The sequence below is a fragment of the Cololabis saira genome, chromosome 17 (assembly GCF_033807715.1).
Source record: "Cololabis saira isolate AMF1-May2022 chromosome 17, fColSai1.1, whole genome shotgun sequence".
Lineage (NCBI taxonomy): Eukaryota > Metazoa > Chordata > Actinopteri > Beloniformes > Belonidae > Cololabis > Cololabis saira.
This window is the reverse complement of record NC_084603.1, coordinates 4,891,804-4,918,336: the sequence shown is the minus strand read 5'-3', so window position 1 is coordinate 4,918,336 and position 26,533 is coordinate 4,891,804. Positions and strand designations below refer to the sequence as shown.

The window sequence follows — 26,533 nt, the reverse complement described above, 5'->3', positions numbered from 1 at the left end:
AGCAGATAGCAAATATAACTTTTCGACTAAGTAAGAGTCTTCTCAATTGTGTCATTTCAAAAATCTGACACATGTGAAGGACATACCTAAGAACAATAATCCCATTTGTACCTAGTAAGTTAATTTATGATTTAAAAAAAAATCCCGATGAGATTTTTCTTAAAGGTATACTTTGAAACTCTTGACCCAGAGAAAAGCATGAATAAGTAATTAAAGGCATTTTAGGGGGTTGCAACTGATAGACATCAACCTTGAGGTAGCCTACTAAAAAGGCTTTTTAAAGGCTGATCATATGAATTGCCCTCCTCCCCTGAGAGAGTAGGCCCTCGTCACAGTGCACTTCAGTGTGGTGGGATGGTTGAATGCAGTACTTCATTAGGTCCCTCTATTGTTAACATCTGGGTGCAGAATGGCTCTTTCTTTGGTAAATGTTGCTCTGCTTTAACAAGGGATTTTATTACACCATGCAGTTGACATTGGCAGCAGTGGCACGTCTGGCAGTTGAAACCCCTGAACAGTTTAGGTCACAGGAGATCAATTTAAGTGGGCTGTTTCCTTGAAGCTTAAAGTCTTTGCAGCATTGGAGAATGTGCATCTAATCCTTTTGAGTAAAGATAAACACAACTTTAAGTCACGTTCAGTATGCTTTCAAAATGAAGAGGCTATCAGCTCCTGATGATTTACTAGATTTGAATTATAGTTATGCATAATCTTCTTTACTTGTACTTTTTTCCACTGTCCCTATTTTTTTTCTTCTTCTTGTTTTCCTCTCAAAAAAAATGTGTGTGGGATTTCCTTGATTCTTTCACTTGCAGCTGCCGCTGTTTCCCACAATTACCTACCTGCAACAAGCATGCAGGTATAGTAGCACAAGCATCCTACATACACTGCAAAAACTTACCAGGAATATTTGTCTTATTTCTAGTTAAAATGTTTAATTTTTAGTCAAAAAATCTCATTACACTTTAAACAAGAGTCATTACCAGAAAAATAATTTGTTATTTGACAATTTTCAGCTGTTTCAAATACATTTTCAATTGAAATAAGTAGAAAAATCTGCCAGTGGGACAGGATTTATCTTCTCATTACAAGCAAAAAAATCTTGTTCCCCTGGCAGATTTTTCTACTTATTTTAAGTAAAAATCTACTTGAAACAGGTGAAAATGGTCGTTTTTTCCAGTGATGAGTCTTGTTTTATTGTTATATTATATTATTATTATACTTGTTAAGATTTTGAGTTTTTGCAGTGTAATCCCTCCGTTTGGACCACAACACCACCCCCTCCCTTCCTGCCAGAGATGCGGTTGCCACGGCAACTGCTGAATCATCGTCCATCGTCGGCAGGCGCCCGCGGGTCTTTTATCTCGTGACGGAGCAAGGATTTACACATCACACAGGCCTTAAGTGAACACATCCGAAAACATTCGATTTGCTGTGACAGTTACAGCGGTGTCGTAGGTCTGCTCAGACCGTCGGATGGGTAACGTGCCCGCTCCGGTGAAGCAGTGTCTGCGCTATGAGCAGCTCAGCGCGGAGCCCTGGCTGAGACACTGGCTGCAGGAGGACAAGGTGGGCGTCGTTTCCTTTGTTTCTGAAGCCTGATTTATGGTTCCGCGTTAATTCGACGCAGAGCCTACGCCGTAGGGTACGGCGTAATCTCTGCGTTGGTGTAACGCGGAACCATAAATCAGCCTTAACTTTGCACTGCCACGTGACTTCATTCAACAATTCTGAGAAGCTTTAGCGTCTTTCAATGTCATGTATTTGATAATAACGTGCCCAGATTAATCTAAATTAGTACACTGTCCAAACAGGATGTCTTTAAGTGATCTGAAACCTATATAAGAAACATCAACAGTTACTTTTTGAAGCTTACTGTTTTGGTCCAGAGTTATTTATTACAGTATTCACGTCATTCATGTTTTAGTTTTAGTTTAGTTTATTGTTTTGCACAGTTTTTAAAAAAATATACAGGACATATCAATGATAAACACTATAGGTGCAGGAAGAGGCAAAAAACCCAATGGGCTTATTTGAAGCCTCCACCGAAGATATTAAAATTTCATGTCAAGATTAACATACAAAAAAACAGAAAGTAAAACTACACAAAAGTGATGGCAAACTAATAATGCAATATATAAATAATAAAGAATAAAGACAAAAAATAAGTGTGTGTGAGTGTGCATGGGATATTGTTTTTACAACTTATATTATATTGACTCCTGAGCAAATAAGACTGTACATGTCACTATGAGTGAAACACAAAAAAAAAAAAAAAAAAAAAAAAAGAACATGCATACATGAACAACAATACATTGGGAAAACAGTTACAAAACAGCAGTCAAGTGGTCCTTCAAACGTCTTTTGTAATATTTCAGAGAGGACGAGCTCTTTGCCATGTTACATCCAGAACTATCTCACAGCACAGCAGGAACTCAGTTGCCTAATTTTGTTTGATTATTTTTCTCTACAATATAAATTAAATAACAAAAAAAAAGTGTTTGTTACAACAGAAATGGTCTAAAAGGCTCTTTAAGAGCATGACCCCTGAGCGGACAATATGATGTAGGCCAATATTTCCTTTAGGCTTTATTGTGGCTTAAAAACAAACAACAGGGAATAAAAGAAAATATATAAAAGAAAGAAAAAACAACGGAAATTGTGATAGGTGTATTTACTTTTTTTAAATACAAATTATCAACTGGTTGATAAAGTTTTATCAAACTACTGCTTTCATAAATGTACTCATCTTGTGGTGTTTTATCTTTCTGCGTTGGATAGAATAAAAATCAGACACACCACCCCTAAGCCAGGTGGTCCAAAATGTCACTGTCTCTTAAAAGTTTGACTTCTGCGATCTCTAATGTCTGTTGTCGTTTAACATCTAGATTCAATACTGCCTTTTTATTCAAAATGATGAGGTTCCGACCATAAAAATACCCTAATACTCAGAATATCCTTTGTGGTTTAAGTGGAGTTACCCTCCTGCTCGTTCCCAGGCATTTCGGCAGGACACGTCAACTGAGTTTGCATCTTAATAACATGACAGCCTTATGTTTTCGCTCTCAGGTTTCATGCGGCTTTGAGACATAAAGTTATTCATGTTCAAAATAACATGCCCCGGGGCATCCCACCCCTACAGGGCTGACTTTACAGTTTTCGTTTGAGTGACATTTCACTTTTTATTCTCTTTGCTGTTCCTCTTTGATATTTCCCCAGATCATTACTGAAAATAAGTGCCCGGAGTTTGTGAAAATTGTTGAAGTTGGGCCAAGAGATGGTCTGCAGAATGAAAAGGTATACATTCACTTTTCCATCACAAATTATGTTTATATTCATGAGTGCGCTTGTTCTCTATCACTATACATGCTAAATGCGGCAATTTCTTTCTTTTTATACATGAAACAATTCAGAACATCTGACCTGCAAGCCGTAATTTCTGGAACATATGTTTTATGTTTTCTTTGAAACTGGATACAAAAGATGGCAGGGCTCCTTGCTTTAACATGTTTAGCATGATGCATGTTGCCTTATTACACACCAGCTGCACATCATTTACAAGATTTAGATGCATTTTATCTCCAAAACCTGTTGTGACTAGAAATGTGATATATTTGTAGGTATTAAATGCATTGTAGATATAGATTAGCATTGCACTTTTTTTTTTTTACGTCACTATCCTTATTGTACCCGCTACCTTGGGTGAAATCAAATCCAAAGAAAGCTGTTTCAGTTTCATTGTTCTTCAGGAAATTGTTCCGACAAGGGTGAAAATCCAGCTGATAGACATACTTTCAGAAACAGGCCTTTCTGTGATCGAGGCCACCAGCTTTGTTTCTTCAAAGTGGGTACCGCAGGTAATAACTCTTCTTTGTGTGCAGCACCAGCATGTTGAGTGATTTATGTATTCTTTTTTTCTTTCACAAATCTTGGAGGAAGTCTGCTCCTGAATCATCCCAGTTTAATCCACATTGTTTTAGAATGATACATTTGATTCTTTCTATAGTTTTGCTCTATATCTCTGCCATATATTTTCATTTTATATCCCCATAAAAGAGAAAAATAGACATATATTTTGTTTTTTTCCAAGAAATCTGACAGGAAAAATTTCCACTCTTGACAAATTTTCTGCAACCTAGAGCATACAAAAACATATGTGCAGAATGATGTATGTCCTGGAACATATTCAAATGATCTTAACAGTTTATTTTACTACATCATATGTTTTGCTTCATTTAGATGGCAGACCATACTGATGTACTTCGCGGTATCCAGAGAACACCTCATGTTCGGTACCCTGTGTTGACACCTAACATGCAAGGCTTTCAAGATGCTGTAAGCATTTCACTGTAATGGCCTCAATAACATTTAGTCATGGTGATCAGCTGGAGTAAAGTGTTGACATTATATTCTTTTCAGTCAAATAATTCCTGCCTTTTACATAAGTGTGACTCCAACACAGTCATACCAGTTAATTTTCTTTTCTGTTTAAAGGTTGCAGCTGGTGCTACTGAAGTGGCTGTGTTTGGGTCGGCGTCTGAAACCTTCAGCAGAAAAAATATTAACTGTTCTATTGATGACAGTATGCTGAGGTTTGAGGACGTCATTAACGCCGCCAAAGAGCAACAAATTCCAGTCCGTGGGTCAGTATTCTGGACGTCAAGTGCCTCTCGATCAAATGATGAAATCAAATATTTCCCTCATTTTGTATTTTCAGGCTGATAATTACTGTTCTATGTTCTCCATTATAAAGTTTTTCCATAGGAAAGAAAAATACAAAATGCATTACGTATACATTTATGTTCCAGGTGTTAACAGAGCTTTATCTAAGCATTAGTAAACTACAAGTCCAGATGAATTTAGCACACCAAATAACATAATGTTTCTTATTGTATAGTCATGTGAGTCATGGCTTTTCTGGAGCAGATGGCTGAAGGCAGGTGGCAATGGTCACTATCCAGGTTTTGCCCCAGGACCCATTCCAGGCCAACCCAGAGCCCATCACGGCCGCCTGTTAGTACAATTAAAGCACAACAAGTCATACTAGCTGTATGATAAAGGTGATTATGCTCTCTTAGCTCTGAGTTCACAGGCCAGAGGCCAGAAGTCAGAGTCTTTGAAAGTGCTAAGTAGCTAAAGATATGATATCTGGCCATTAATATCATTGACTGCAACGTAGCTAGCACTTCAAACAAACAAATAAACAAAAAAACAACAGCTGATTATGCATACATTTGTGGCCTCTTTTGGGGGTCAGTGGGGATTGATTCACTTTTGGAGCCTGCTCCTTGTGGAAATTTGAGGAACTGCATGTTTTGCCACTTCTGCATGGGCAACAGTTTAGCCTGCTAGAGTTAGCCCCTTGGTTAACACATACCTGAATACTCTATACCGTCAAAGCACCAAACCGAGTGCTGCACATGCTGATGGTCACCTAATTGAGTGCATTACAAAAGCAACACCTGGCTACTTGCCCTCTTGATTTCTAAAAAAGCGTAATGATTAAAATTTTTCCAAACACTGTTTCTACCTTTGGTCGTAGTTTTGTATAACACAATGTATTTATACACAAAGGGCCTGATTTACTAAAGGTTTGTGTGTGTAAAAACGTGTGCAAACTTGACAGCACCCGCAAACCAATGTGCGAGCTGATCTACTAACAGCGTGCAAAGACGACTGCGTCTCTGAAATGCGCAAAATAGCACACGCAATTCAGTTAGTACTTTTGCCCTGATGAATAATCAATATGGGGCGTACCCGGCAGAAATCCTGAATACTGGGAGGGGAAGATGCAAATTGGTCCATTTACCACCCGCAATGAGATTTACCAAGCCTGAAAGTAATTGCGCGTATTGTGATTGCGTCTGTATTTAATACGTTCGAAAGGAAGGTGCTAATCTCCACATGCAAAAGGAGAAATATTTTATTTGAATGTTAAATCGAGTATTATTCAGCAAAAGGTTGCCACAGGAGGCACATTCATTTTTTTATTTGTGATAATAAATAAATCACGTGTTTTCATGGAGAAAAAAGTACACCTCATTTAAATACTGCTATTTGCACCTGTTATCAATTGCGCACGCAATCTTAGTTGATCACCCGCAAAACACACAACAACAGCACGCGCAAACTTTTTCAGTGCACACGCAATTTAGTACTCTTTATTTAGGATCTTAGTAAATCGGGCCCAAAGTGTATTTTATCTAGTAACAAGATCTGGCGAGTGTCAAACTATTTTTATTGTGTCCTCAGATTTACTTAATTTTTTATCTTTTTTGTTTAAATTTATCACAGCATTGTTTATTGTTCTTTATCATAAGCAAACAACCCCAACTGCTGGTTTTCCCTTAGTGTCTCAATCTTTTATTCAAACAAAAAGGAGTAAGGCTGGAAGCTTAGGAGCAGAGTTATAGCTGTTTTATCATGGAGTGGATGGGAAGAGAAATGGAGTCGGGGTTAACACAAAGAAGGAGCTTGTTAGGAATGTTCTGGAGGTGAAAAGAGTGTGAGATTGAGTGATGTATCTGAAGCTAGAAACTGAAAATGTGATGTTCAGTGTTATTAGTGGTTTTGCTCCACAGGTGGCATATGAGTTCGAAGAGTAGGAGCAATTCTGGAGTGAGGTTGATGGAATGCTGGAGAGCATCCACAGAGATGAAAGAGTGCTGATTGGTGCAGAATTCAATGGACATGTTAGAGAAGGAAAAAGAGGTGATGAGTAAGCAGTGGTGGACAGTAACGGAGTAAATTTACTTGAGTACTGTACTTAAGTACATATCCAGAGGATTTGTACTTTACTTGAGTATTAGATTTCTTTGGTACTTATTACTCTTACTTGAATACATTTCCAAGACAAATATTTTTACTTTTACTCGAGTACATTTCTAGGAAGGCTGAAAAGTACTCGTTACTTTCAGGTCTGCTCTTTTTTCTTCTTCCCTAAAATCCTATTGGACACAAGCTGTTTTTGTCAAAGGAGGAGACCTATCACAGTGCACGCTCTCCACTGGGATGTACGTAAAGCGGAAATACGTCAAGCCTCCTCAAAACGATACCGCCAAAGTAGCCTGTGTTTGTCAAGACAGAGCCGCAACAAGTCAAGACAGAGCTGCAACAAGTCAAGACAGAGCCGCAACAAGTCAAGACAGAGCCGCAACAAGTCAAGACAGAGCTGCAACAAGTCAAGACAGAGCCGCAACAAGTCAAGACAGAGCCGCAACAAGTCAAGAATTAGCCGCAACAATGGCTACGCCTGCGTCAGGAGAAGAAAGACAATCCGCTGAGTCGTCTGAGTCTGATAATGAGCCGGACTCGGAGCAGGGACTTTCACAAAATCCTTGGCCGTATCTTAACTCAATGTTTGAGTTCGACCGAGTAAAAAACGAGGGCACAGACAAACCACAGACATTTACAACTTAAACTTTACAACTTAAATTAATTTAGAAAAAATATAGTAATTTACTGATGTGGAAAATAAGAAATTTACTCTTACTCCTACTCTTACTTTTACTTAAAGAAAATTTAAAAGCATTTACTTTTGGATACTTAAGTACCTTTAAAAGCAGGTACTTTTCTATTCTTACTCGAGTAATATTTTGACTGAGCTACTTTTACTTGTAACGGAGTAAATTTTGACCAGTAGTATTTGTACTCTTACTCAAGTACTGGGGTTGAGTACTCTGTCCACCTCTGTGAGTAAGTTATGGGCAGGTGTGGTATCGAGGATAGGAAAGCAGAAGGTCAGATGATGGTAGATTTTGCAGAAATTGATGAAAATAGCTTTAGTGAATAACGTAGAGGAACATAAGGTGAATTATAAAAGTGGAGGTAGGAGCACTCAGGTGGACTACCTCTTGTGTAGGTTGACTCTGGTGGTGAAGACGATTCAGAGGACAAAATCAGAGCAGAGGATGAAGTGATTGAAACCTTTATTGTCCCCTCTGGGGAAAATCAGTTGCCAAACAGCTCATGACATTCAAAAAGAGGGAGACAAACAGAAAAACAGAGCCGACAATGCAACAATACATATAAACACACTGGTGGTCCAACAGACATGAAGTGCTGGTAGTTGTTTGCCAAAGTGCAACATGTGCAGATAAAAGTGGCGATAGCTGGAAAAGAAGAGTGATGTGTGGTTTTGATAGAGGAGTTAAGGCAGACCCCTGGTAGTCAGGAGGGGCTTCCACATGAATGGACAACTACAGCCCATGTGATCAGGGAGACAGATAGAGGGTACTTGGTGTGCCATCGAGTAGGAAAGTAGACAAGGAGACTTGGTGGTGGAATGAGAAAGTGCAGGAGTATGTACAGAGACAGAGGTTAGGTAAGAATAGCTGGGGCACTGAGAGGACTGAAGAGAGTAGACAGGAGTACAGGGAGATGCTTCATAAGGAGAAAACGGCCAAACAAAGGTTATACAATGATTCGTATGCCAGGCTGGACAGCAAGGAGGGAGAGAATGATTTGGTGAAGCAGATCGATAGAGATGAGAAAGATGTGCCACAGACGAGGGTGATTAAGTGCAGAGATGGAAATGTATTGACGAGTGTCAGAAGTGTGATGGCAATATAGAAAGAGAACTTTGAAGAGTTGATTAATAAGGAAAATTAAAGAGAATGAAGAGTAGAAGAGGTCACTATTGTGGAAAAGCTGGAAGCAAAGATTAGTAAGGCTGAAGTGGGGAGGCCATTGAAGAGGATGAAGAGTGGAAAGAAGTTGGTCCTGATGATATACTGATTTACATATATACTGATATTGATGATTTAAGTTTGTCTTTAAAGGTATTGTGACATCATTTTTAACATGCTTTTAACACTATTAAAAGTCTTGGCCAACATCCCTCAAATGTGTCTAAAAGAGTGTAACAAGAAAAACTTCACTCTAGTACTCTTTTCCTGGCTTTTTATTACAGTGTTTTTTTGCGCCGTGAAAAATGCTTCCTTTCCCCCTTTTCCTGTCAATCATTGCTCCGCTCCTCCTCCAAACCTCCTTCTCCTCCAGCCATACGCTCACAGCGGCGTCGGAAAGTTAAGCCGGAAGCGACAGGCGAAGCATGCACGGAAAAGCAGTAGGGCGAACCACAGCAAACAATCATAAAAATAAAGCATGCAAGCAGCAGTGTCCCCTTATCTTAAGTCCAGTCAGTGGCCGCGGGTCTTCTTAGCAGTTTTCCTCCGGTGATTAGAACAAAAGAGGCTCTAAACAGCTCCGTGTTAAGCCTCATTTATGGTTCCGCGTTAAATCGACGCAGAGCCTACGCCGTAGCGTACAGTGCGCGTCGCCGCGTAACCCTACGCCGTAGGCTCTGCGTCGGTGTAACGCGGAACCATAAATCAGCCTTTATGGTGCGCTGGAGAGGAGCGGAGGCAGGGAGCTGGGTGGAGGGGGCGGTGATTTAGCGGGCCGTTACGTAACGGCCCGCCACCAAACCACATGCGCCGTTTTTGCACAGTTATGCGGAAAATCCCAGAAAGCACACAATACACTGAATGTTAAAAGTTTGTTGTTTTTTGGGTGTAATTGATGTCAAGACACCCAACAAAACACAAAAAATCAAGAAAAATGTGTTTTTCATGTCACAATCCCTTTAAGAGCTGAAAGTGGTGTCAGTCTCATTAACCCAAAGTGGAAGTTTATATTATATATATATATATATATATATATATATATATATATATATATACATATATATATATATATATATATATATATATATATATATATATATATATATATATATATATATATATATATATATATATATATATACATACATACAGAGGAACAGCACATATTATACATTTTGAAGAGAAAGTCCGACAGGCCAGACTAAGATGGTTCTATCATGTACAGAAGAACGGTGGTCGACATGTCAGTAGAATAATAATCAGTTTAAAACTGCTGGGAGGAAGCCCTCGAGGAAGACCAAAGAGGATAGGTGGTTGGTTGTGAGAGAAGAGAATTGAGAAAAAAGGGTAAAAAAGGGTAATATGGAGGCTGTTGATTCTCTGTGGTGAGGCTTGAAGGGAATAGCCAAAGGAAAAGAAGAAGACAAAGATGTAAGTTAAATTCTTCCTGTTTACAAACCTTTAATTAGAAATGCTGGGTGCACAGAACCAAACAAGGTCAGCAGCTTCTAAAGTTTTCTGTGTTACGTTAAATTTCTGCTCCCCTTGCAGAAGCTGTTTAGCTTTTGTTTATAGTTAGTTTGATATGTTTTTTCTCCTCCCTTAGGTATGTTTCTTGTGCCCTTGGGTGCCCCTACGAGGGACAGATTGAACCTTCAAAGGTTGCTGAGGTGAGAGTATATTTACATTCACAAAGAAAAGAATGAGATGACTCTTTCTGTTGTACATTAAACATATTCACATTAAATTAGTTTAAAAGATAAATCTTACCAAATTTTGCAATATACATTTCTTATTTCATTTATAATAGTATACAATTTATTATGCTGTTTTTATTTTTATGTTTATTTATTTGTGTTTTTCTCCTGTTGCTTATTGTTCGTGGTAATTTGTACCCATGTGCATGTAACCATGCAGAAGTCAAATATCAGAGTAATAAATCCATAAATAAATCCATAATAAAATTCATATTTTTTGCCATGTAAACAATGCTAAATGAATCATTTATTTGAGAGTAAATTTTTCATCCCCAATGAGAGCATTTTATTATATTTTCCCTGTTCTATAGGTGGCAAAGAGGTTATATGAAATGGGCTGTTATGAGATTTCTTTGGGAGACACCATCGGTATCGGGACTCCAGGTTCCATGTTTAAAATGCTGCAGAGGGTAAAAAGAGATGTCCCCATCAATGCGCTAGCAGTTCACTGCCATGACACTTACGGACAAGCACTTCCCAACATTCTAACTGCACTTCAGGTAAGATCTTCTAATATATGACATGATGAGGTACCGCTGAGGCTCTGCATGGGTGAATACATGATAATATTGCTATGATTACAGCCATAGAAGCCCAAGTACTTTGTCCTGGATCTAAACAATTCTGTTAAGACATCCGACAAACTAGGTGAGGTGGCAGTGCATAAAAGTGGATGGCTTGCAGAGCAAAAATGTGCTTGGCAAGAGAATGATGCAGAGTTAAAAGTTGAAGCAGAATACACAAGTAGACAATCAGGGACAATGAAAGAAAACATTAAGATGAAATCTACGTGTGAGCTAGTGAACAGTATCTGTTATGAAGACCATAACACAGAATAGAATCCCATTTTTTTGGGGGGGGGGACCTTATTTACCGTATTTTCTGGACTATAAGCCGCTACTTTTTTCATAGGTTTTGAACCATGCGGCTTATACAAAGGTGCGGCTATTCTGTGGATTTTTCTTCCACCGCTCGGGCGCTCTAACCGGAATTAGAATAAAAACTAAGACAAAATAAATGCAAAGAAGAATACGCTACTTCTTCTTTAGCAGATAGAAGTAGAAGCAGATTTCAAACAGATAAATAGATAAATAAATACTGGTTATTTTCTCTTGGTTCTGTCCAGTTTTAATCAGCAAAGTTGCTGCCGTGTTAAAAGACACTGTTAGGAAAGGATCTATTTAGGTACAAACATGTACATCGTTTACAGTTAAAAATGGTTCTGTACATGTAGTAAATGTCTAATCTAACAACATAAATATTTGCGACTTGCATATCTTTTTTTTTTTTAAATAGAGCGGATGCGGCTTATATACAGGTGCGGCTTGTATATCTTTTTTTCATTGTTTTTTTAAAAATAGAGCGGATGCGGCTTATATACAGGTGCGGCTTATAGTCCAGAAATTACGGTAAATATCATTGATGATTTTTCAAACTTCAACAATTTTAGTGGTTTTCTTTCGCTTTATCCTTAGTGCATTTATATCTGTACATGTAAGCTCCTTTAGTAAACATTGCATTACATTACAATATACCAGGTACTTTATCCAAAGCACTTGATTAAGGAGCAACACAATGAAGCCAAAAAGTAGAGGGAGACTAACATATGCCAAAAATACAATTTCTAAAAGGAAAAGGGCTATTACGAAGAGGAGAAACGGTCTGTGTCTAGACTGAGAGTGCCTTGTGCCTAGGGATGGCACTGCCAGACTGTGTTCCTGTGAGGAGCGCAACAAGTGGCCTGAAGCGTGAACCTGTCTGATTGAGTTGAGGGTGGTGGGAACCGGTCCCAGATATCACTCTGCAGGACAGCAGAAGTGATTTAGATTTGGCTCCAGCTGCTTCTGGTTGCCACTGGAGGTTAATGAGCAGTGGAGAGACGTTAGCCCTTTTAGGTCCATTTTCAAACCAGATGTGATGCTTTATACAAACAATGACTGTCAAATCTGACATAATAACATTCAGAAATTTTGATATCACTGATTGCAAGAGCACCTTTATCAGTGCATAATCATTTTATGTAAATGTGTCATTTCAGAGAAATTACTTTCAGTGACAGTGACAGACATTTTAATGTGCAACGGATGAGAGAGCATTTGTGGGGTAAAGCCCAAAATATAATAAAAACAAAACAAAGGAACCATTATGTCATGTCATGTGGAGAAAATGCTGTTGGCTTCTATTGGCTAAGATCACGATGACATTTTGGAAGTAACTGGAAAGATAAAAATCTTAATTTGTAGTTTTTTTTGTTTTTGTTTTATTTCAGGTGCTGCATCTTTTATCACACACGATATAATGCATTATAACACATTGCTATATGCAGTACTCGAGTTGTAAAAAAAAATCAGGGGGGGTGGTGGATTTTATCATATGGGGACAGATAATTTGTACTGATTACAAATAATATAATATATTACAAATAATAGCACTGACCAAAACACCTGCAGAAATACTGCAGGAATGACATAGCAGCAGTTAAATGCAGCCTTCTGTAAGCTTTAAATATCCACTGGGCTTACATCAAATACATCAAAACACAACAATAAAAAACAGTTTTCTGAACTTATCAATATGATTCTGTCCTTCACAGGATAAGTAACATGGATCACTGCAAAAACTCCAAATCTTAACAAGAATATTTGTCTTATTTCTAGTTAAAATGTCTCATTTTAGTAAAAAAAAAAAAAAAATCTCATTACACTTAAAACAAGACTCATCACTGGAAAAAACAAAAAATTTCACCTGTTTCAAGTAGATTTTCACTTAAAATTAGTAGAAAAATCTGCCAGTGGAACAAGATTTTTTTGCTTGTAATGAGAAGATAAATCTTGTCCCACTGGCAGATTTTTCTACTTATTTCAAGTGAAAATGTACTTGAAACAGGTGAAAATTGCCAAATAAGTTATTTTTCTGGTGTTATTTTTCTGGTGATGACTCTAAATGTTGAAATAGCAGTAAAACCACATTCATTGATGAAATGACATAAGGGATGGAAAGGGGGGTGGCAGTTTTACAGGGGGGGATGATTTGGACCGTTTTTATTTCAGGGGGGATGCCATCCCCCCTCATCCCCCCTCAACTCCAGTACTGGCTATATGTGTGTTTAGATAAGGTAGCCACAACTCACATTGCAGTCTCCCCCCAGAGTATGTCATAGGAGTTTTAAAGGAAAAACTCAAAGTCTGTGAAATTAGTAAACAATCTGGACAGAAGGGACAGAAGGCACAGACACACCAAGTCTATACCCAGTCCAACCCACTATTGTCCGAAGACGTTCACTTTTCAACTTTACTGACAGGCTGTCAGAGTAATTAATATGAAGTTGGTATCACTTCACAATCATTTCTCTGTATAAAACAACTGGCAAAGTTAAATATGACCATGTCAAAGATAAACGTTGTTTATATACCCATACATGCATGCATGCATGCATGCCGTATTTTCTGGACTATAAGCCGCACCTGTATATAAGCCGCATCAGCTCTATTAAAAAAAAAAAAAACAATAAAAAAAAGATATATAAGCCGCACCCGTATATAAGCCGCATCCGCTCTATTTAGAAAAAAAGATCTGCAAGCCGCAGATATTTATGTTGTTAGATTAGATATATACTACATGTACAGAAGGATTTTGAACTGTAAATGATGTACATGTTTGTATCTAAATAGATCCTTTCCTAACAGTGTCTTTTAACATGGCAGCAACTTTGCTGATTAAAACGGGACAGAACCAAGAGAAAATAACCGGTATTTATTTATCTATTTATCTGTTTGAAATCTGATTCTACTTCTATCTGCTAAAGAAGAAGTAGCGTATTCTTCTTTGCATTTATTTTGTCTTAGTTTTGATTCTAATTCCGGTTAGCACTCCCCCTAGCGGTGGAAGAAAAATCCACAGAATAGCCGCACCTTTGTATAAGCCGTATGGTTGAAAACCTATGAAAAAAGTAGCGGTTTATAGTCCAGAAAATACGGTAATAGTTTCTTTTGAGATTATGCAAGACATTATTGCTGAAAGCAAGAGAGGGGTTAAAAAAGTCCTGTTGATTTATGTCCAGGCACCTCAGATAAATTCTGATTTACAAGTGTTGTACTGCTTGAAATCATAAAATGATGAAGAACAGCTCCAAGACTGGCCAAGAAGCTGGGTGAGGGAAAGATTTCAGTCATGGGAAAAGGAAAATATTGTACAGTTTCTTGTTATAGAAACAGTTTGCAAGGCTGAGAGATTCTGAGCTCCAAGCTGAAACCGTTAATTTTGATAGGACAGAAAACAGTTGGCTCTCGCTCGCAGTGATGTGAGGGCTGTCATCACGTTCTCCTGCAGACATCTGCAGATTGGATTGCTCATGCTGGTCTGGATGGAGGAGGAAACTCATTTACCTCAGTTGGAGGTGTAGAGCAGAGTTTACGTTGAGAACAAGACGAGGCTAGAATGGATCATTTTTATGTTAAAATGTTTGACAGCTTTACTCCATGTTTTCGCAGTGGCTTGGCGGGATTTTGCCTTCGTCCCTCACAAACACATCCTTCTTTCAATAATGGACATGAATATTCTAGTGGAGAACCACAGGCCAATTATGGATAAATGGCCATGCCAGAGGGGCATTACATGATCTAAGGCTTCCCACAAAGCAAGATAATTCAAAACGTGTCTGTTGGGGAAAAAAGAAAAGAAAAGAAAAAAAACCCTGAATTTTAATTAACATAAGATATTTCCAATGGGCCTCCCCATCAGAGTACACAAGAAACGGAGTACAACAGTACATTGTAATTGTTCTATACAGCATGTGGAGAACTAAACTTGTTTTCTGGGCAACTCACAGAAGTATAACTGAGTTGTCAACCTTTCTATAAGAGCTTTCATTGGGGTGTTTTTCACCACTTTGCCTGCAGCGAGTGTAAACCTGACATACATCCAGACATAAAACAGAGGTAACGCAGATATGGCTGTATCGGATCTCTGGAGCACATTGTCACTGGAGAGGAAGAAGCTCACCGGGGGCTGGGCGGGTCAACAGATGCGAGGGGGTCAGGACAAAGGCTCACCTATTGAGTATCTGTTGGACAAAGCAACTGAGAGCGAGGTGGATGGAAGGGCCCTGAGGGGCTCCTAACTCGTCTGTCGCTTGGCTGCTGAACTCTCTGACAATGCTGTGCTTAAAAGCCGGTGGAAAATGATCCTTTGATGAGTGTGATGAATGGCGCAGCAGCCTCGCAGACAGCCCCAGAAACTTCGGTAGCACCAATTTTTACTGGTTTTCAGCTAAATGAGGATCTGAATATTCTTCTAGCAGAAGCAGTAAAGTGCTTGAGTGCTGCAGCAATGCCATTGATTCAAAGTGAGGTTGTTCCATGGAAGCAAAAATCCTAAAACATTCATTTCATGATTTTAAAGACTTACCAAAGACAAAATACCTCCATCCCTTTAAATAAAGAAATAAAATTCTATGTATGAATGGAACTTACTTCCCAATCACTTTGAGCGAACTACTAGCATAAAATAATTCAAATTATTAGTAAAGAAACATCTCTTAAATAAATACATATAAAACTTATTTAATTTAAATGGCTATTGGGTTACTAAAAATGGCATTGGTTCAAGTTACGATAAGTGATTATAACTTAAACGCATTGTCGATGACCATACATTGTTTGAATTTGTTGATGCTATTTAAAGAAGGTATGATTTTGTATTGTAAATGCATTACATCTAAATGTTTTCAGAATGACTGTAACCTAAATGTGAGTGTCAAAAAGAGCACTGGTCTTATTTGACAGAAATCTAGAATATATTTTGTAGTAGAATTTCCTTTTTTTACTTTTATTCTTTTCTATGTTTCTTTTCTTTTTCTTCTACCTCTTTAGGTTTGCCTTTAAATGTTGTCTTGTATTGTATATTATTGTGTCGGACCCCAGGAAGAATAGCTGCAGTTTTGCTGCAGCTAATGGGGATCCAAATAAAACTTCAAACTTCAAATATTGATACATACATAAAGCTAGGGCTGTTCGATTTTGCCCAAAAATAAAATCTCGATTTTTTTCTCTCAAAATCCGATTTTCGATTACGATTACGATTATTTTGTGAATTGACAAAAGGCAAAGAAATGATTTCAAATATGCTGTTTTTTTATTGAAGATTTGCCCCATTTAGTTTTAAGTTCAAACTTTGCTCTTATTAAACGAAAAATAAATGAATAAAGTGCAAAACTCTGTAAAATAAGTTGGAAAAAAGTTTTAAAAAATATAATAAAATATAAAGTTTTATCTCTTTATCTGAAAAAAAAAATCAGCAAATCAGCACTTGCAAACATACAGTAAGTTATATTTCCAATTAAATAAAACAAGACATTTTCTAATTAAACTAAAGTGGGTCTTTGCATGCTAAATAATAATGCAACCCATGAAGGAGGTAGAGGTGTGTAATGTCAGTCATTACATTTGCTATTCACATTTGCAAGTTTTTTGCAAGGAACACGAGCCGGTCTACCACATCTGGCTTTAAAAAAAATTAAAAAATAAATAAAAAAAAAAAAAAGTGAAAAATCGATTTTACGATTTTCACGTTTTAACATCGTTCTAATTACATAATCGCGATTACGATTTAAAATCGATTAATCGAACATCCCTACATAAAGCTATCAATATTAGCTCAGTTGGTCCAGTTTATTGTTGTGATTCTTTTGTTGTTCAGCTATAGACAACAGAAACTGAAGAAAAGCTCAACAATATCCATATGTAAAAAGGCAAATATGTTTTCAAAGTCATCTTTGATTTTTGACAGCGACATAAAAAAAAAAAGCACAGAGGGACAGTTAATTTCTTTTGTGGATCATATTCGGAATGATTCATCACAGATGTCCCACAACCAGGAAAATAATAGCAGCCGTGGACATTTAGCTTACCATTTGCTCACCCATAAACAAGAAGGAAATGAAAGATTTTATCATAGCTCTTCATTACTGTGTGCCAGGACTCCACACCACCAACTGGGAGAGAAATGAATTCCCCCAGTGCTGTCAGCCCTGAGTCACCTCTTTTGTTCCTGATAAAGACATTCCTCAGTCTTTGTAACTTCTCTTTTTTTTTCCAGAGGTCTTGGGGGGGCTTTGTTAGGAACTAACTCTGGTGGGTTTCTCAATGACAATGTGTATATACTTAGATTTCACAGGCTTGGCAAGGAAAATTATTTAATCTTACCTGCAATTTTGGTGCATTGTGTACAGCTGCAGCCGGGGGATCTATTATAAGCTCTCTGGATCATGCCCTATTGATGGTGGAGGACTTGTGAAGTACTCTTTGTCCGTGTAGAAATACCTAAGTAACATATACTTACAAGCAGGTGCATATTAGTCTGCCGTTACATTTATTTTTGAATATTCTCTGTAAGTGCATTTTTCAGTATATTTTGCGGTTCCAAAGTTTACTTTAAAGTATAGTTTCCACTTCATAGAAAACTATCATTAACAATGCCATTAAACCAGTATATGAACATTTGTATTGAATCGTGAGAAGATGAACATTGTCCTCTACTATGAGACAGAGGTCATATCCACTGATAAAGACGAGTGACACATCGCAGATCAGCTTCAATTAACCCTAATAAAGAGTCAGGCAGAGCTGACTTTTTAAAAATGATTTAATTGTGATTATATCCAGACTCTTTACATGTGGAATGGCAAATACATACTGTATATATGAAACATTGTGGTGACCTGTGAGGTAACGTGTGCGGTAAACTCATCTCTCTTCAGTTTAATTTGTAAAGGTATTAAATAAGAAAACAAGGTGGGTGCTGGCAGTGATGCTCAAATCTTAACCTATCACAAAATCAGCCCACCAATAGTCGTACCGTAGTTAGCCCTTCTCTGTCCTCTATGCGGCTGTGTACCCCTAAAACGTTCATGGAGCAGCATTCGTGCTTCACAAAGTCTATCCAGGGTGTGTAAGTTCATAAACACACCTCCTATCACAGCTGCCGATTGAAATATTTTAACTTCTAATTTTTTTTTTTATTTTCACTTTGTTTTTATTAGATTTATAGTTTTTTACAACTGCACATTTTTACCAGATCACAAAAATTATCTGTATATTCACCGTGCAACAAACAAACAAATAAAAATAAAAAGTAGAAAAACAAACATAAACTTGTGGGTTAGCACATTAATAATCTATCCAATAAAAAGAAAAAGAGGAAGAAAAAAAAAGAGGCCCGCATCCCTATGCTTTCTGTAGATAAAATGTCCACTTTTGCCATCTCTTCTCAAATAGCCCTTCCCTCAAACTCAGGATATGGGTCAGTCTTTCCATCGTCCATATTTCTTTAATAATATCCAGCCACTGTTTAAAAGTAGGCGATTCAAGTTTATACCAAGCTCTAGTGACGGTTTTCCTAGCAGCTGTAAGGAGTGTCTTAACCAACCAGTGATCCTCTGCCTGCACTACCGTTACAATATGACACAAATATAAGACAGTACATGTTAATGGAATCTCATACCCAAGTACTTTTGTCAAAACTGAATGTACATCTTTCCAGAAAAATTTTAATTTTTCACAATTCCAAAAAATATGTGCATGATGTGCATTTAAAGAACCACATTGCCTCCTGCAAGGATAAGATGTTAATGTTTTTTTACTTTGGATCTTAGGCGTTATAAAATACCGAATTAAATGTTTCCAATTAAACACTCTCCATTGGTGTGAGCTTGTGGAAGTATGTTGGAATATACACATGTCATACCATTCTTCTGATGAAATTTCCACATTCAATTCTTCTTCCCATTTTGATTTCACATATAATGTTGATTAACTTCTAATTTTAAACCCTTAAAGTAAATTTGCTTCTCTGGTGGTAAGTAGTCCCTCCAATAGTCCTCCATCTGCTGAGCCACAGTTAAACATCTGCCTCCACAAAATGAATCCACTTCTGATTCAACTTACTATTCCCTAGTGATTACTATTACTGAAGTAGCTGCATTATTTCATCAAACTTGTCAGGATACCACCCCCCCCCCCCCCCCCCCCAAAAAAAAAAAATACAACAAAAAAAAAGTATGACCTTAATAATTCAGGCATTAAAAAGGAAGAAAGCACATAATTAATAAAGGTCATCAGAAGACCTGTAAGACAAGTGGATAACAGAATCCTTTCCTTGGGGGAGAAACATCAACAGATGTCTTGAACACTCTGGAGAACGTTGGCGTATCCCCTTCTGTCAAAATCTAAAATCAAGAGGTGCCATCAAGAATGTAAATACAAAGGGTTTACAACAAGCTGCACACCACCGGGGACATTCAAGATCAGATGAAACCAAGATAAGAAGGACTGAAAGAGAAAAGTATAGAGAAGGAATGGAACGATCCAAAAAACATACCACACCATGAGTCAAACATGGCAGAGGAAGTGTTATGACATGGACATATACAGCAGGTGGGAAACTCATCAGACAGTCAACGCTAGTATTATTATTAAAGTATTAAAAATTATGGTTATATGTACAGTAACGACACTTTGTCCAAGTACTTTTGACTCTCTGAAATGTAGCTTCTTGAAATGACTGTTATTCTTATAGTAAAGAAGAAGAAGAAGGAAAATAAAAAAAATATATTGATAGTATTATCTCTCATATATATACCAAATAAAGAGTTTTAGTTGAGCATTAAAAAATAAAAAGCTAAATGCATGGTTTTTTTCTTATATTTCAACTGGAAATTATTTTAGGTTTGTTTGCAGACAATTATTTATTGCTAATGAAACAAGAATGAGATTTAAAAGTAAAATGAATCCCTTATAATTATTATTATATGATTCATGGCTTTTTATTTATAATAATATTATAAATATATATATATATATATATATATATATATATATATATATATATATATATATATATATATATATATATATATATACGCTTAAATTGAAAATGATGTTTATCCAATTGCCCTTTATAGTGCTTGGTTAACATATCTCCTTGCTGGGCTCCAGGGTTTAGGGTTTGCTTTCTCATTGCAAGATTATTTATGAGTTCCTGGAAGGAGGTGATATATGTGTCAGCAGTGGATCTCTAACAGTTTCTTTTAGCCCTTTCAGTTAATGTAGTAGTGGATAAAGCATCACTGCTCCATATCCCAGTGTGAATACGCTCACTCTTCTCTGACGCAGTTGTAAAACCAAAATGGGAGCATGTCCATCTTCAGCCCCATTCACTCAGAGTGTAGAATGTCAACAAGCTTATCCCAAATCGTGCAAGTTTGAAAACGCACCGTGTCTTTATCCAGGAATGCATTGTTTTTATACGGCCACAGCTCACTGAAAATGGGTTTTTAACCCTGAACACACATCTGGTTTCTGGACAGTGTGAATCTAACTGAACATTGGCAAGCTCAAGATGCTGACCACCAATTCCTGCATGATTAGTGTCCAGAGGTGCAGGGCACCGTGCTGAAGATTTAGTGTATGCTGAAAACTTGTGACCTTACAGTGGCGGCAGCTGAAAGCGAGATCATTGGCATGGTAGATTACAACTCTGTGTTTATAATACAAAAAATTCTGCCCAGCACAATATCCTGCTCAAGCTTCCACCAAGGTCTGGAAATCTCGTGCGCTGCACTCACCAGAGTAGCACACACCTCCTCCACTCCTCTTGCCAACACAAACAGCAATTACAGCTGGCTCAGACGGCCCCTGAAAGAAGTAGGTTCTTGTCTGCAGAAAAAGCAACCAATTAGCAGCATTGTTCTGAAAAAGCTATAGAGGTTCTTTTAATTTAGCTCGCCCAGCTCAGCTCCGCAGGACGCAAGTCCCTCATGACCCGATGCCACTGAGAGGATCAGTGTGTTCATTTCGTTTCACTGTAGGATTCCCTGACATCTGGCTCTGCCACAGAAGCTGGAAAACAACTTTAATATTCTCATGACAATCCCAGGGACATGTGGAAAACATCCTGAGACATTTATAATGAGTGATAACTGAAGGTCTAAACCTCAGCACTTTGTGAGGGAGTGTGTGTGTGTGTGTGTGGGTGTGCACGCGCTTGTGGTTCAGTTGCACATTGCGGCTCTGTCTCTTTGATTAGGACATGTGACTTCAAGCATAAATTAAAATCTATTTCTACAAATTTTAGTGTCAAACTTCAAAACAGCAGCTTTTTTTCCGTGGCAGCTCTTGAAACTGTTTTGTAAACACTCCAACAAAACACTGATTTGAATAAAAATCAATCGGGTTCAGTTAAAGGGGATTTTGACATATGGACGAGGGAAGTTTCTGATCAAACTAGCAACCTTTTAAGTGAAATAAAATTACTTTGTCTCTTGAGCTAGGGCTACCCCATTACTTTCTATGTACTGTAGGCCACATATTTACCATTGCAGGCAGTGAAACAATTAAAATCTGAATTATGATGTAGGCAGTAGGCAGTCAAAAGGTATATAAATATTGAAAAATGTCAAATTCGTCCTTCACATATTTAGTCAAAAAAATAACGAGAGAACAGAAACATCTTTACATGAAAATAATTATTACAATAATAATTTACTTCAAGTGCTGTTTTGTAAATTTGTATTAAGACTTTTTTTTTTTTTTTAAGTTTTCTGGCATACTTTGAGAAAAAAGTGTCCTCTCACTATGGCAAGAAAATGAATCCTTATGCCTAGACCCAGAATAGTCCTGTAAAAACATGAATAAACAAGAGAATCAGAAACATATGAAACGTCCCCTTCCAAATATATAATATCCCTCTCATAGAACGAGGCCATAAATATGCAGTGTCGGTGGTTTCAGCTGACAGAGAGGATGACTAAGCCATAGTGTGGGACATTCTGTGCCCACTCATCTTCAGGACCAAATCCCGCAGTTCTCCAAAACAGCTGTAAAACACGACCACAGACCTGGCAAGGTGCACTGCACCAGACAGAACAATCCGGCAGAACAAGGATCCTTGTTCCTGTATTTCACCCGAGGTGAAGCTGTGCGCGCTGGAGCTGAATGTCTCTGTTGTTTGTCCTTGCAGATGGAGGTCTCGGTGGTGGATTCAGCAGTAGCGGGCCTGGGAGGTTGCCCCTACGCACAGGGTTCATCTGGTAATGTTTCAACAGAGGATGTTCTTTACATGCTGCACGGCATGGGCATTGAAACGGTAAGTATGTTTTCACAGGTCACTTGGACAGACCTGATGTATTGTAATCCCATCAAAACCCAACTCATACAAACTTTCAGAGCTTTTACACAAACATATCACTCTACAAACATCCTGCGCTGAAAATGTTTATTTAACGTATCAGTGGGTTTTTCATGAGTTGTAAAAGACCATGGCAAAGCACACATGGTATCATGAACCATTAAACAATTCCTACCTCTGCTGGTGGAATATTTTACTGCAGTTTAGTAGTTTGTTGTTGCACAGAGTGTGGCTGAATTGTAAAAAGAAAAAAAAAAATCTTACGAAGAACTTTTCATTGATGTATTTGTGAAACATCTTTAGCTTAAAGTAAAATGGCAGGAGATGTTTGCACGGACTGCTTTAAGGAATTATTGGGCAGAATTGTCTCCTTTTCTTTGGAAAGGATGCTCCACTGCTTCCGTTGTAATAGTAAACCGTAAAGGAAGCATTCAAGTACCTCTCCGTAGTATTTTAGAGAATTCAACTAGTTCTCATTACACCTGCTACTTTGATTTCTCTAATGTGTAATTATGGTGACATAAAAAAACGGAAAAAAAGGTAACTTGATTGCACTCATGTATTTAAGTTCATGGGCAAGATACCTTTATCTTCACAGTTATTATTTGTGTCTCTGATCGGCTTGAAGACGGTGTAATTAGCTGATGCTGGAATGTGTTTTCACAGGGTGTGAACCTGGCCAAAGTCATAGAGGCTGGTGAGTTCATCTGCAGCGCGTTGGGTCGCGAGACAAACTCCAAGGTCGCCAGAGCAAGAGGCAGGACACCGTGATGTGTTTCAATATGAGAGAACTTCTCCGTACATGACTCTGTTCCTTGTTAAAGGTTTTCCCTGTTTTTGCTGCATTCAGATTCGCTGCCTTCGCTTCACTATATTGTGTTTCACCTCTCAAAAAAGTCTAACAAGCCGCCTAATTTTCATTTCCTGGCTTTCCCTTCATATCCACCGTTTAGATCCCGGGGATCAGTTGCAGGTCCGGTCGACTCAGTTTTGGCCAAACTGTATGGTTTGATATCGTTAGAAAGGACAGTGCATGTTGGATTGGAAGTTACTTCAGGTTTTATTTGCGATAAAGGCTCAGGTTGATAATCCAGATACGTTACAAAGCCTACTGTGCTGGCTTTTGTAAATGCTGCACAATGAAATGTTCTTTTGAGGTCTTTTGACATTTATTTGGCTATAACAAAATATACTCTATAAAGGTCGATGACTTTTCCAAGTTTTCATAGCTCTGTGGCCTTTTAAGATAATAAAATAAAGATGTATGCCCTTCCAGCTGCTTGCTGAATTGAATTATGGGTACTTCGATATGCACTTTACATCTCAAGATACTTCTGCTCATATTTTAAATGAATACAATTCAAAAGTACCACAAATAAAACACCAGGGAGTTTGTGTTGTTGGGTTTGCCAAAGGTCACCACAGAAAAGCCCCCTATCTTTTCTACCCAGACTGAATTTACCCGAGATGATCCGAGAGGTTGAAAACAAATGTGGTGGTATTGTTTTCAGGTTTGTCTTGTCTGATTGGTTAACCATTGTCTTATCTGTAAAACATCATGCATTTTATCAATATCAAAAAAAAAGAAAAGAAAATGGAACTATATTAAAAGATTTGAATTGTCTTCCTTGTGCAGAAATTTAATTCACAGAAAATAAAGCACTCGCGCAGTCATATTCTGAGACATATTAGGAAATATGTGATTCTAAATAATAAACAGGCCTGTGAAGTGAATATTTGAAAATGATAAAATCATAAAAACTCAACAGACTGATCTGCTGGGTCTGTTTCTGGGTCCTTTCCATGTACACCTAACCCTAACCCTAAACACACTGCCTAAAAGATTGGGCCACTATTTTAGATGTAAATAAAAACAAAATACAGTGGATTTGCAAATTTCATAAACCCCATATTTTATTGACAACAGAACATGGGAAACATAGTGAATAATTTTGCTGCTTGAGGAAAAATATTTGCTCATTTTGAATTTGATGATAGCAAGACATCTCAGATTGTGGAATGCTGGCAATAAAAGCTGCACTTAAGTTGTATTAAAAAGAAACACCTGGAGGAAACAAGTAACAGCTTGCAACTAATTAGGCTCATTGGCAACAGATCAGTGACCTCACTAGGCCTGAAAACAACATCTCGGAGAGGCAGAGTCTCTTAGGTGGAAACGGGCTAGCATTCATCAGTTTGTGAAAAACTACATACAAAGTGTAAAATAATGTCTTGTTCCTCAGTGTAAAATTGCAAAGACTTTGAATATCTTACCGTCCAAAATACATCATATCAAACAATTCAGAGAATCAGGAGAAATCTCTGTACGGTTGGTTGAAGACCAAAAACATAATGGATGTTGTTGATCTTCAAGCATGATTCTGTCATTGAAATCACTGCATGGGCCCAGCAACATTTTACGAAAGTGAACAACACAGTTCACTGTGCCATCCACAAGTTCAGGTTAAATATCGTTCTCACATAGAAGAAACCAAATGTGAACATGATCCAGAAGCAACAACATTGCATCCTCCAGACCAAAGAGGAGAGGGACCATCCGGCTTGTCAGTACTTCTGAAGGAGTGCAGCAACAAGCACATCTAGAAATTATGGGGGGGTATATGCAGGTTTTAGATAAGTTATGCACCCTCCCAGGTATTGTCTTTTTCTGGAAAAGCCTTACATATGTCAGCAAGACAATGCTAAACCACATCCTGCAGGCAATTACAAAAGCATGGTTTCATAGTCCAGGTGCAAAAAACAATGAAGAAGACCCAGCACTGTTGAGCAGCTTGAGGCTTATATGAGGCAAGAAGGGGAAATTCCCTTCCCCATACTCCAGCCAGAGGTTTTCTTAGGGGATAGGGGTTAGGGAGAAGCACAATCCTTTTCCGACATTTTCAGTCGTGTTGCTGCCATCAAGTTCCAAATTATCCTTTTTTCTCCAGGTGATATATTTCCTCAATTTTTATATGGAAACAGTGGTGAATAAAATACTGGTTTATGACATTTGAATATCTGTTATCGTTTAAATTTTATGCAATGTCGAAATGCTGTTGGAATGTGAGTTAGAACATGTTCTCAACCCTTTCCAAAAACATGTTACTTTAAAAAAAATGATTTTGGTGATACCAAATTGCTGAGAGACATGAGCGTAGGCATCGTCTGTATCTGGGTGTTGCATCTATAATGGACAACATGGCTAAGGTGCAGCATGCCTCTAGCCTGATGGGAACTTGAATAAGTTCCCTGGAACACGAACCGGGAACAAGTATAGAGATGGGAGCCCGAGGCTATAGCGGTAAACATCAGGTTTTCAAGTCTAAATCATATAGTGATGGATTTAATTAAAGGAGCTGTATGTAAGAGCAATAATAAAACGAATCATAAAATGACCCCGATATGTCAACAGACATTTAAAAATCATGTTCATTTCAAATACTTATGTCACTGACAACAGCACTCAAGCCAGGATATTCCAGTTTAAAAAGAGGAGTTGCAGCCCTCAACTGATGTTTATGTTGTCATTTTTTGTTTTGGCCTGAAGCTCCACCCTCCACCTATCTCCCAATCACCAAGTCAGTATTGTTTCTGAAGCTCCACCCTCCACCTATCTCCCTATCACCAAGTCAGTATTGTTTCTGAAGCTCCACCCTCCACCTATCTCCCAATCACCAAGTCAGTATTGTTTCTGAAGCTCCACCCTCCACCTATCTCCCAATCACCAAGTCAGTATTGTTTCTGAAGCTCCACCCTCCACCTATCTCCCAATCACCAAGTCAGTATTGTTTCTGAAGCTCCACCCTCCACCTATCTCCCAATCACCAAGTCAGTATTGTTTCTGAAGCTCCACCCTCCACCTATCTCCCAATCACCAAGTCAGTATTGTTTCTGAAGCTCCACCCTCCACCTATCTCCCAATCACCAAGTCAGTATTGTTTCTGAAGCTCCACCCTCCACCTATCT

At 38.0% G+C, this 26,533-nt stretch overlaps 1 protein-coding gene across 1 annotated transcript; it reads left to right on the top strand.

Moving 5' to 3' along the window:
• The first annotated feature begins 1,381 nt into the window (after positions 1 to 1,381).
• Positions 1,382 to 24,155, top strand: hmgcll1 (3-hydroxymethyl-3-methylglutaryl-CoA lyase like 1). The gene is made up of 9 exons (XM_061745184.1): positions 1,382 to 1,569; positions 3,220 to 3,297; positions 3,750 to 3,857; positions 4,240 to 4,335; positions 4,495 to 4,643; positions 10,234 to 10,297; positions 10,696 to 10,884; positions 22,400 to 22,525; positions 23,234 to 24,155. Exons 1-9 carry the CDS (start codon positions 1,477 to 1,479, stop codon positions 23,336 to 23,338), a joined length of 1,008 nt encoding a protein of 335 aa, XP_061601168.1. The 5' UTR covers positions 1,382 to 1,476; the 3' UTR covers positions 23,339 to 24,155.
• Positions 24,156 to 26,533: the final 2,378 nt, after the last annotated feature.

What these genes read in the sequence shown, in the direction of transcription:
- hmgcll1 (XM_061745184.1), top strand. Translation starts at nt 1,477, where the DNA reads ATGGGTAACGTGCCCGCTCCGGTGAAGCAGTGTCTGCGCTATGAGCAG. An exon ending in ACTGGCTGCAGGAGGACAAG is followed by an intron (nt 1,570 to 3,219) that starts GTGGGCGTCGTT and finishes ATATTTCCCCAG; the next exon opens with ATCATTACTGAAAATAAGTG. An exon ending in ACGGCATGGGCATTGAAACG is followed by an intron (nt 22,526 to 23,233) that starts GTAAGTATGTTT and finishes GTGTTTTCACAG; the next exon opens with GGTGTGAACCTGGCCAAAGT.